The 12,598-nt window shown below is 34.5% G+C and overlaps 3 protein-coding genes across 3 annotated transcripts in view; 1 reads left to right on the top strand and 2 right to left on the bottom strand.

Annotated features, from left to right (window-relative positions):
* slc5a6a (solute carrier family 5 member 6a) overlaps positions 1-2,861 on the bottom strand; it is a 30,117-nt gene extending 27,256 nt beyond the window's left edge. Inside the window, exon 1 of the mRNA XM_055185633.2 lies at positions 2,742-2,861. The gene's annotated coding sequence lies outside the window, so the exon portion shown is untranslated. The remainder of the gene's footprint in view (positions 1-2,741) is intronic.
* Positions 2,862-4,428: 1,567 nt separating this feature from the next.
* Positions 4,429-8,193, bottom strand: rpl7l1 (ribosomal protein L7-like 1). The gene is made up of 6 exons (XM_055186437.2): positions 8,057-8,193; positions 5,779-5,887; positions 5,511-5,674; positions 5,269-5,406; positions 5,071-5,180; positions 4,429-4,858 (listed from the first exon to the last, which is right to left on the bottom strand). Exons 1-6 carry the CDS (start codon positions 8,068-8,070, stop codon positions 4,650-4,652), a joined length of 744 nt encoding a protein of 247 aa, XP_055042412.1. The 5' UTR covers positions 8,071-8,193; the 3' UTR covers positions 4,429-4,649.
* A 1,061-nt stretch (positions 8,194-9,254) lies between these two features.
* Positions 9,255-12,598, top strand: part of ncoa1 (nuclear receptor coactivator 1) — a 65,709-nt gene continuing 62,365 nt past the window's right edge. The window contains exon 1 of the mRNA XM_073856247.1: positions 9,255-9,809. The gene's annotated coding sequence lies outside the window, so the exon portion shown is untranslated. The remainder of the gene's footprint in view (positions 9,810-12,598) is intronic.

The following is a 12,598-nucleotide window of genomic DNA, read 5'->3' on the forward strand; positions in this document are numbered from 1 at the left end:
GCGTTTTAAAGTTTTGAGCGTTTAAACTTTAATTTTCCTCACAGCTGCTCTCGTCTGCATACACCCGCCACGCGCACACACAGCAGCCTGTCATCAGTGCACGTGAACAGAGCGATCTCTGTCAAGTCTTAAAGCTACAGTAACCTAATTCATCTTTCAATAAAATCACTCTCTGCTCTTCACTAAAGAACTGTTGTACTTCATACGAATGCATGTATATTTAATTCATACAGTAAAGACAGTTAACTGTTTTATTTTCATTAGTTTTTACAGACATAAGCCTTTTTAAAGGCATATTAAATTTCTCTTTGCAGAAGAAATATTTGTTGTGCTAATTTATTTGATTCTCTATTAAAACAATAATATACCTAATTACTGCAAGTAATATATCAAAGGCAACATCTGTTGTTTTACTTTATCTAGAAAAAATGTTAAAAGTTACAGTCATCAAAGAGCTTGCATATCAGCTTGAAAAATCGGTATCGGCATTGGTATTGGCCGATCGCGAAGACAACAAATCGGTGATCGGTATCGGCCTGCAAAAATCCTGATCGGAGCATCCCTACAATAAACCATTGACAGCCAATCAAATCTTTTTGAACTTCAAGTGCACGCACATTTGAAATGACAGATGGAGAAACTAATATCTAAGGTCCATAACATAAAATTATCTCAGGTATCCAGCGCCAGGGGCGGAGCGAGGGGGTGGCTTCGGGGCTCAAGCCCCGAATGTTTTGTCAAAAGCCCCGAGTCTTTTCAGATCTGTAAAAATTAACTCATCCAGTACGCTAGGTGGCGGCGTTCAGCTTTAAACGCTACAGTCCCCCACTCCAGGCAACGAATGAGAGATTGAAATTGAAGGCAAATTAATATCCTGAATCTCCTCACAGTAAACGCATTTTCAAAGAGTTTATTATCACAGTGCTTTCGTTATTACTGTAAAAGTGTGTATTAATAGTTATGTGATGTAAATACTTTTAAATAGCGTCAACTAATGTGTTATCTGCATGGCTAACGGCTAATGTTAGCGCTCTGATCTATTCTGCCTGCTCTGCTATTGCACACTGTCATTGGTAACGTTATTTAAAGTACATTTAATAACAGTGAATTAAAACTTTGAAAAAATTGCTCATTTCACATATCTCTTTTTTTATAGATAAATTTTTTTAAAGACGTCAGAAGTAGTTAGGCAGCTTATGTCCATATGGATTTCACTGAAAGTCGCAATGATTTCACCTCAGAAATACATTAATAGACAGTTATAAAATGTGAATCCTCAATCTCTTGCATTAAAATATCCTTATGTGTGATAATTGTCAGTGCAAATAGAAAGAGAGGATGGTGAAGAGAGAGAGAGAGAGAGAGAGAGAGAGAGAGAGAGAGAGAGAGAGAAAACGCTTCCATAAGCAGGTGAGAAATTGGAAATTGTTCTGCTAGTGAAGTCAAAATTTTTATTCTTTCTTATGTAGCTTTATAATTACTGGATTAGCCTACAGCAAACATATGTAGCCTATTTTTGGATAAGAGAAGTTAAAGTGCCATTGTCAAAATTTTTTTTTTTGCAGTTTCAAAATGATAATACAGAGAACACTTAGATTAAAAAATAGTTTATAAAGCTGCCGTAAATGGAGAAAAATATCAGCAGGGGACCATTTTGAACCCCTAGATTTTGGCTAAGCCCCCAATGTTTACAATGTCTGGCTCCGCCCCTGCTGATGCAGTTGACATGAATTAGGAACGCCTTCTAATGACCTCGGGCGACATGCATTGTAGTGTGCACGCAGCTTAAACTGAACTAAACGGAAACAAATTCAACACGTGCTGTTACTTATATTTATTAAAAACAAAATTAACAGAAACGAGTACAAACTCTGTCATACATTACTTGCTGCTTAAACTTCTTAATCCAATAAAACACTGGCCATTCATTCACAACTGATAAGTTTACAATGGCGAATATGACAGCTAAGCAATGATAAATCCGTAGCAAATGTAAAAAAAAGAAGAGTAGCAAATGTACAGGTTGTTTTGATATTGAATTCCGAACTCGATCTAGTGTCTATACAACAAATATAGCAAGTTTAAATATTGAAAACGTCTGAGCTAATATTGACACGACGCACGTGTTGTATTTCAGTCATGACTCCATGACATTTCCTCATGCGCTTTTAAAGAGGCAAATGTAGGATTTAGTTACATTTCCCGGTAAACCCCTAGTTAATTGGATTAATAAATGTCTTATAAAAGCAGCTTTAGCTTACACGAAACGAATACAACAAAAATGAGCTTTTAGAAAAACGACGCGAAGATTACACCATTACACCGGTCAATGTCAAAAGCCACTCTATGCAGGATATAAGTTAACGTTACATTCTTGAATCATTATCAGAAGTCTATATGTATTAAAATGAATACAGAGAATAACACGCATGTACACGTTAGTTTTTATTATGGGTGACTGCGTAAAATGTTCGTGTGCAAATACTGCAGACTCTTTTAGCTCATGTAACAAGGGTAACATAATTTCGTCACGAAATAGCTCACTGTCCATCAACAAGATCCACATGCGCTGCAAGTCTACACTGTAACCAAGCGACGCCATGTATTCGGTGTAGGATAACATTTATAAAGAACGAATGCGTCTACCCTGCGATTCCAATAAAGTTATTATTGAACGAAGCTAAGCGCGCGAAGTGTTTAAGGGACTCGCCATGCATTTTGTTCAGTCATCATTAGCTTACCTTGATCAGAGTTCATCTGTCGAATAATGGATGATGAAAGCTTTACCCTGTCCCTACAGTAACCATACTAGCCCTCCTCTCCTTGACATCACTGTAAGGTTGCCTGATCCCTTCACATGTGGTTCTGACGTCATTCTAAAACGTCGCGATGCCTTTACCTCACTCACGCGAAGCTCACTAGACGAGATAAATAATACATATTTGTTTAATCGATGTTTTTTTTTAAGATTATCTGAAAATATGTCTTTTATGCTTTGAATATAATAATCTGTTAATTATACTGTGAATCGTATGATTTTTTTAACACTATATAAAATATTATATATAAATAATGAACAGACCATTCACTTACATAGTATTTTTTTCTAGATAAATGTTATGTTCAATTTATGATTTTGAGATTAGCTATGTATTATCAACAGAAATCTAGGCATAATTTGGATATAATCTGCAAACGTGTTTTCATGCTTTTAATAGAAAAATCTGTCATTTTTACAGTCAATCGTAAGATTTTATACAATAAAATGTACATAAAACAACCAGATTTGGGGAACTACTCACTTTCATAGTATTATTTTGGTGCCCCAAATCTGCTTTGTTACAAACATTGCTCAAAATACTTTCCTTTGTGTTCAGCAAAACCAAAAAATATACAGGTTTTAACAACTTGAGGGTGAGTAAATGATGGCAATTTGCATTTTTTAGCGAACTATCCCTTTAAATATATTGATAACCAAAAAACTAATGGATCTATACTAGTCAACATTTGAAGTGGATCAAAACCCCTCCTAAAAGTTGTCCTAGAACCAATACCCATTACCCATTCTTGTCTGAGGACAACTTTGATGAATGTTTTTGATCCACTTCAAATGTTGACTAGTGTAGTTATCAATTAAATTAAATAAACTTATAAGTATATTTTGGAAACGTAAATTTCTATCAGATTGAATTTTATTGTTAACCACGTTCTTAAAGATGTCTTTGTCTTTCATGTTTCATGTCAACCTTGTGATGTTACAATGTCTAAACAAATTTGATTAAAAATAAGTAAATTATTTTATTTTAGTGTCTTTTATTTAAACATTAGTGGCCTGTATTAATTACTAATCAGAAGATTAGTGATAAGGTCTATATATGAAGAGTTTCATTGCAAAACGAGATAACTCTGTTTTTAACATTTTTGTCAAAACATGTTTATTATTATGTTATTATTTTGTTTTATGGTGCTACTTAGCTGTATTTTTTAATTAATGAAGGTTTTAATCAAAACAAACCAACTGCATTTGAATTGATAACCAAAAAACGAGATTTCTGAAAAATAAATAAAACGGGGTTATCTCGTTTTGCAACAAAACTCTTCATATACACTATACAATTCATGTATTTATATAATTATACATATATTGATTATAGATTTCTATGGCTATGCTTTTGATCTTACAGTCTATTTCACAAAATTGTTGTATTGCAATTGGTGAAATTACCTAACCAATTACATATTGTTTTTCAATGGTGTCTAATCGATAGTTTCATGTCTTCACTGCCTATCTCCCGTACGTCAACAGTCTAAATGCTTATTTTTATATTATTATTTAAGTTCTCAATGTGAAGACCTGTGACCATTCTTCAAACAAATTCTATATAAATTCATAAGTCCCAAACAGCATAGTTTAAAGTACACAACACATACTGGGATTTTTCATTTAATAAAAATATTGAATACTTTTTACAAAGAAAACAACATTTACACAATGAGTTTTCAAATATGTTTTTTCAGAACATTTGAACATACTGGTTTAGGAGAAACCTAAACATTCAGTTCAAACAGCACAAAAAAACCCAGACTCGGTCCTCTCCATTTTCAAAGAAACGCAGCAAAAAAACAGTCCAAACCAAGAGTCCATTAGATCAGTTGAGTTTTCTGATGATTGAATTTATGTCCTCAGCTCTGGGTCCGGGTTGTCCAACATCTTTCATTAATCCAACTTGGTCTCTAGCAGCATGCCGTGGTACCGACAGACGGAATGGCCACAGGAAGTTGTTTACGACCCTGAAGTTCTTTCCAGCAGAGTAGATCTCATGGATAAGATCCTCCAAACAGATGATCCCATATTCTCCTTGGAACATAAACCAAATACAATCAGTCTATATAATCTCAGTGGGATTCAAATGTATTAAAACATTTTTATTAGTTCTTGAATATTCTGTATGCATGTGAAGATTTTAATGGCTACCTTCATGTCATTGAACAATGTCTGAGAATTAAAGCTTTGTGTTACCAAAACAAAAGTCACTTACTGAATTATTTTACCGTAGTTATTATACATACCTAGATGCTGCTCAATGACTGTATTGTCGGTCAGAGGAACCTTTTTCTTATTAATTTTTGCCTGCCCTCTTTTTAATATCAGCTCCCGGACAGATTTCAAGTTGGGAAACCTATTAGTAGATTTAATAAATTAAGTTAAGCTCAATTTTTTCATAATAAAGAGAAAGCTCTAACATGCATAAAGACCACATCTCTTACCCCCATGCAACGTAAGGCTCCACAGTCTTGAGCATTTTTATAGACGTCTTGCTGACTTTTACAAAGGTGCCGCTGAAGATTTTTCTCAACCTCAGCATCTGAATAACCTTCATCACTTTGGGGCTCACACCTTTGATCCTAAAATGACCATAAGCAAAGATTAAATCCTCACAATACCTTCTAGTGGGTGATCATAAGTAACAGAAAACAAAGCTGAATGTCAATAAAAAATTGGAAATTACTCTTTGATGCGGACAGCAAATGCCAGGCTGTGTTTAACTGGTGGCATGGCCGGTGGGGGTCTCTGTTTAAGTCTTGCGAGTCGGGACTCATCTCGATATCGCCTCTTGCTGCGTTTTAGAAAATCCTCCAAGCGCTTAAACCTCAAAGGAATTCCCTTTTGTACCTAAATGAATTTAAGACAATGTTAGTTTTGATCAGAATTTTTACTATCCCAAAACTGAAAAATAGACTTTTAATAGAAGCATGTTTCATGGAATAAATTCTTACTTTTCTTTTCTGTTCTAATGCTAGTTTAGCTTGAGTTGCTTTGATGGCCTGATATGCTTTGCGTTTCTTGAGAAGGTTCTCAGGAACAAGCTTGATAACTTTCTCATTTCTTGAGGAAAAAAGACAAAGACAATTAGTATTTAAATCAGTCTATTCATCTCATTGATAAATTCATTGATCATATGTTAATGCAAAAAATTTAACATCTTATCTCTACATGATTTTAAAACTAATCCAAAAATTTAACTCATCAATTTGTCACTTTAATTAACACAAATAAAAAAATTATGGTTTAATTAATTTTATTAAAGGGCATTGGCAAAGGTTCAAAAAAGTAATTGAGTATTTCTGGGCCAAATACACTCCTTATATAGGCACTTTAACCGGAATAGCACACGCACACACCCACCAAGAGCTGACACGACAACGTTACCAAAAAAGTTGTTGTTTGTGAGGGAAATTTAAGCTACCCAGTAATCTGGAAAAAATGGATATAGTTTGTTTATCCGTGGTAGCAGTGGAGTCGTTTGTGTGTTTAACACTAGATTTCGTTGAAATGGGGCGTTCCCAAGGTCATGAGTTGCAGGCGGCATCAACTGTCTGTGTTTTGTTGGCAATCGGCACGCAAACGACACGGACATTTAGTGAATCTTAGATAGTGGGATGCTTTGTGTGTGTTGCTTGATCGAGACACGCTTCTCCCTCGGTATGCTTCCAGGAGCTTGTATTTTTTTTGGAAACAATCGATAGAGCGGATCTTTATTTTATAAATCTGAAAAAACAAAAGACTCTTTGGAGATATGAAGGATGCAGTAATACTCTCTAGTCTATAGGTGTTCAAGATTAACATGAGATAAGCCAAAACATGTTTTATGTGACCTTCAATGTCTTTGAATTTGGTTTTGTATAGCACAATGGTAAAATGTTGTGTTTACTGGTGCTTTTTAAATAAACAAATAAAATAATTAAATACTAATTTAGCATTGAAATCAATAAATTTACATTTATACATTTGGCACACGCTTTTATTTAAAGCGTCATTTTAAGGTATACATCTGTGACAGGAATATATATATAGTTAATGTTTCATACATAAGGTAAAAAGAGTTCTATAAAAATATAACCTGGACCTTAAATGATATTTAAGTGAAACCAATATTTGATTTCAAATATTTTTAAAGGCAAGATCACATTTTATTACTATGTGCATTACCTAGGATAAATCTCACTACCTTTGCGCTGCTAACGCAACTAAGCTACAGGACCGTACTATTTCAACTATTACAGTCAAGTATTTTAAATAGAGATGCATAACAATTAATCGAGATTAATCTATAGCAGAGTTTTTGTTTACATCATATATGTGTTTATATTTAAATATGCACGCATTCATGTAAAATTTTAAGAAAAAAAAATATTTATATAGTAAGTATTTATATATAATATAAATTATACATAAATATACAACTGTAAATACACATGTTAACATTTCTTAAATATATACATGCATGTGTGTGCATTTATCTATACAAAGTTATCATACAAAGTAACGTTACACACACATATATGTAAACAAAAACTTTTATTCTGCTATAGATTAATCGCTATGCATCCCTAACAAAGGACCTTTTTACAAAATAACGTGCTAACTTCAAGTAAAATTAAGAAGACATGTATATAAGCTAAAAAAATCACTTCGATGCTATTGCTAGCACATTTTATGATTAACGTTACATCCATCTTTTCACTGGCAGCCTAAATTCAGTCATTCTACAAACAGTATATAACCTACGATAAAATGGTCGCGATGAGTAGTATAAAATAAAAAGTAAAATATTAATCTAGCTTATAAAACAAAAACCAAATTAGCCACAGCAGCTCCAACATGTTGTTTATAAGCAAAGTGTCAGCAGTTACCATGCAAACCCCGTCACCAGTCAAGTTAACATGCTGCTACATATGACATTACTACAATAATCAGGCCATAATTGTAGACATTAATTTTCTAAAAATACATATTTATTTTGAGCACTTGCTAATAACAGTACAATCAGAATTATCTCCATTGTGATCATAGACTCTGCTGGATATATGTCCCATGTGAGAACAAGCCTAAACGAATTCCCAAGTACTTGGGTTCAAACTGTATAACCCACCAAAATAATTGCACCAAATGAATGTTAACATGACGCAGATCATAATAAATGTAAAATATGCTAAATTAGTTTGTTATTTTTGGTAGATGATCTTAGATTCGTTAGTACAGTCGAATACGTACCCAGTTTCAGCCATCGCGTTTGTTTTAAGTATCCGGTCGCACACAGATGACGTTGTAATTCGTTTTGTGTAATACTGCCGCCTATTGCTTCGGAGTGTTTATTGCAGTGCTGTTTCAAACTCACGTTTACTACCATGTGACACTTTTACAGCAATGCATTTCACATATACTGGATAAATTAACAAAATAATATTATGACGATAATGCTACTGTAGTAGCATTTACAGATGATGCCTATAGTATACATTTTCCCATGCTTGCAGAATCCTTCTAAAATAATAGCTGTTGCTCAGTATTGTTGTTCTGATGTCTTCTGCTCAGACCATGGGAAATTATTTTGCATTCTTGCAGTGGCAAACTTTTGCATTGACAGGTCATGAATGATAGTTGAAGGAAATTAAGATGTCAACTGCTGACAATCGTGACAAAAGGTGTTATTTAAAGTTATTTTAATAAATACAGCGTTAAGATTTTAAACCTGTTTAGGAAGTACAGGTTTAAGAACAAGTGCATGTTAAAATACATTACATGATATTGTTTTTAAACATACCAAAGAAAATTACGCTAAAACATGCAAAATAGTTTTTAAGGATGTTATTTATGAAAAAAAAATTGGAACTAAAATACAGTTCATTTTAAATATTTTAAAGAATATCACCTAACTTATTTTGTGTCCTGTTTTGGTGTCTGGTAAATCTTTATATATGCTGTGAGAGAGCAGGTTATCAAAGCCAAACAGATTATATGTTCACTTTTAACTTGGTCCACCCCCTTATAAACATTACTTTTCTCCCATTTCCCACTGACGTGGTAACCCAAATAAAAACAACTTGCCCTGTTAATTACTATTGCATAATAATACAGTGCTGGACAAAAGTATGCAAAGGTATAAAGGCCTTATACTTTAAAAAAGGAAAGAAGTACAATGAAGTAGAAGTAAAGTAAACCAAAACAAAAAGGTTGAATTTTACTTATCAAATTATAATCAATAAAGAAGACAATGATCGCATATCAAAACATGGTATAACAAATTGTTCATAAAATATATAAATAAAAAATACAAATAAATAAATCAAATAAAGCATTCATTGTTTACCTTGGTGGGCCCCCGTGAACGGACGCGCGCTGATGGGCCCCGTTGTTGCGCGTTCACGCAATACGCAACCAAGCAATCGATCTTCAAATCATACGTCGCTAAGCAACCTCCTCAGCCATGCCATGGAGATCAGCGCAGTCGCGCACCTTCTGCGTGACGTGAGCGATCCTCCTGTTTGTTTGTGTAGCTCGAGGATGAAAATGGCGCTGGGGAGAGATCAACGCGAGAATTAAACACACAAATGACCATTTGACTTGGATGACAGCAGCACTGCAGCCCCGCAACGGAATAAGCAAATACCTTAGCATCATCCGAGTGCATTTGCAAAGGCAAACACCAGAGTTTAACGAAGAAAAAACAGCGCCCTGGATTTAAAATAGCTCCTGAAATTAGCCCGCTAAGTTAACCTCGCTAGCTTAGCCTACACTCAACTGGAAGATTCAACGACCACCACAATAACGGAATAATTGTCTCGGATTAAGATGAACTGCGCTTTTTTGCTTTATCGCTTAAATTCAAGTTCAGTCGTGGGCACTGGGCTTGCAAAAATGTTTGCATCTGACTGAATGCATAACTAATCGTCCCATCTGGCAGCATTAGCCTGCAAACATCATTCTACAGCCATCCTAAAGTTCAACAGGCATCTGGATTGAACAGGTAGCAGTAATGCATTTACGCTGTGTGTGTGCTATTGTGTATTTGTTGATGTTAGCTGAGGAGATCAGGTCAGACAGAGGAAAAGGCGTGTAGAAATAATTGCCCCGTGCTCGTAGATATTGTTTTGAATCTGGTGCAAAAGGCATGGCTGTTGCACAGTGTTTCCTCAGTCATCAAATTGACTTATTTTTCCAATTATTGAGAGGAAATGATTTGGATTTGATGCTTGAGGTACTGGTTTGTTTTAGTGCATGAGTTGAATAGCAAGTTCATAAAATCAGCAGGATTCAGTGTGATGAATACTGACATCTCTGGTTTGACAGCGTCTACTCATGTGACTCGACGGCAGGTCTGCATGGGAAGTGCGTTGACTTAAGTTAGTTGCATTTGCATGACTTACTTTACCTTAATGGCATTAGTAAGAGCAATATTCCTCCTAACACTATAAAAACTAACTAGAAAACTAGATTGTATAATTGTACTGTTAATTTTTAAAATTTTAATATTTCACCTTAAAGTCTAATTATTTGAGAGGCACATTTGTTTCCTTGCATTTTCGTTTCCACTGGAAAAACCTTTACTTTTTCGGAAACATTCAAAGCATGTGGTCTAAATTCACAGCTTACTGTCACCCCTATACATTTCAGCACAGTAGCAGATTCATATAAACATGGTCCTTAGGCGAACCTGACAGGGGTGAGAGAGAAAATTGCGTTTCTGCTAAAAAAAAGTTGTGTACCTGACAGATAACCTAACATTAAAATGTATTAAATGTGCAGTGTGTAATTTTTAGAAGGATCTCTTGACAGAAATGCAAAATAATATATAAAACTGTATTATCAGGGGGGTATAAAGACCTTTCATAATGAACCGTTATGTGTTTATTACCTTAGAATGAGACGTTTTTATCTACATACACAGAGGGTCCCCTTACATGGAAGCCACCATTTTGTGCACCATGTTCATACAGAAGCCCTTAATGGACAAACTTTTTTACTAAGTTGTCTCCAACGATGACATGTTTGTCCGGTGGCAGCTACCGTAGCTTTTCTATGTGTTTCAAAAGTGATAGATGAGCAGTGGACTTAGCCGTTGGTTGCAGTTTGCAACCTCACCACTAGATGCCACTAAAATTTACACACTGCACCTTTAAAGTATCCAAAGGAGGTTATTATAGGATATGTAGGGATTCTTTAAAATAGACGGGTGGCAGTGTTAAAGGGATAGTTCACCTGAATATTAACATTGTGTCATCATTTTCTCACCCTCATGTTGTTCTAAACCTGTATGAGTTTTTTTATTCTGTTGAACACAAAATCAGATATTTTGATAAATGATGGTAAGCACACAGTTGATGGTGCCCATTGACTTCCATAGTATTTGTTTTTCTTACTATGGAAGTCAATGGGTATCTTCAACTGTGTGGTAACCATCATATATTCATAAACATATTCTTTTTTTAATTCAACAACAAAGAAACTCATACAGGTTTGCAACAACATGAGGGTGAGTTAATGATGGCTGAATTTTTATTTTTGGGATAACTATCCCTTTAACGTTCTGGGGTGCTTTTCCCAAAAGCATCGTTGCTAACCTGTTAGCAACTTAGTTGGTTGGCAATGGGAAATTGCATTGCAACCAACAAAGTTGCTAACTTAGCTTTTGGGAAATGCACCCCTGTTGTAGAAGTTATTGTTTACCTGGTTATTGGTCAATGTACATTTTTATACATGCATGATGCATCAAATTAAAATTAAATGTGCATCTGTCTAGTTACAGATAAGTTAGTCAGATTTCCTGCAATGAAGGTTGATGTATAGGTTTTATTCATTTAAATAGAGTGATTTCCGCGTTGTAGAAGTTGTTTATCTGGTTATTGGTTAGTCATAACCAGTTGATTGCATTGGTTGGTAATCACAAATTAAGTTTAAAAAAAATTAATGTTTTTTCTGAATCTTAAAACAGACAATTTGTGTGTATTGTGTACATTTTTATACATATGGATGCATCAAATTGAAATTAGCTGTGCATCTGTCTTTACAGATGAACTAATCGGATATCTTCCTGTCTTTAATGGAAGTACTTATGGGCTTGATTCATTGTAATAAATTGACGGCATGTAAACATTACAGTAATCTGTTGTAGAAATGATCATTTATCTGTTTATTGGTTAATCATAACCAGTGAATTGCATAGGGTTGTGTTGAAAACATTTTCATATTATTTTCTAAAGATAGATCTGTAACTCAGAGGATCGATTTAATAATTAATAACTTAAACTTGTCGTGTCATTGAATTCACGCATGCGCGCGAGGTGGAAGGACATTAAAACAACGAACATGGTGGTCAGTAACATTAAGCAAGCGGTTGTTTTGAAAACTCCAGAAACGCAAATAGTATGTTGCATAACTACAGTCTTGTAATTCAGGTAACAGGTGGAAAAAAATACTTTTTTCAAAAACACTTATCTAAATCTCGAAGATCGGATCAGATAGGATCAAATCGAATAATGATAATCAATTCAAAATCTTAAGAATCGGAATCGAATCAATTCTTGAAATTTGAATCAAACCCAGCCCTAGAATTGCATTGGTTGTTATCTATTTAGGCAGTGTTGCGCCGTGAAATTAGGCTAATTGTAATATTCATAATTGCATTTCCTGAATCCTTAGAAGACGACTTATAATTTACACTTATATGCATATGCATCAGATTAAAATTACGATGCTGCACTGCTCCTTTCAAACGCCTTAAACACGTCGCTACCTTTTAACAAAAGTGAAATCACT

This window comes from Misgurnus anguillicaudatus, chromosome 18, assembly GCF_027580225.2.
Source record: "Misgurnus anguillicaudatus chromosome 18, ASM2758022v2, whole genome shotgun sequence".
NCBI lineage: Eukaryota > Metazoa > Chordata > Actinopteri > Cypriniformes > Cobitidae > Misgurnus > Misgurnus anguillicaudatus.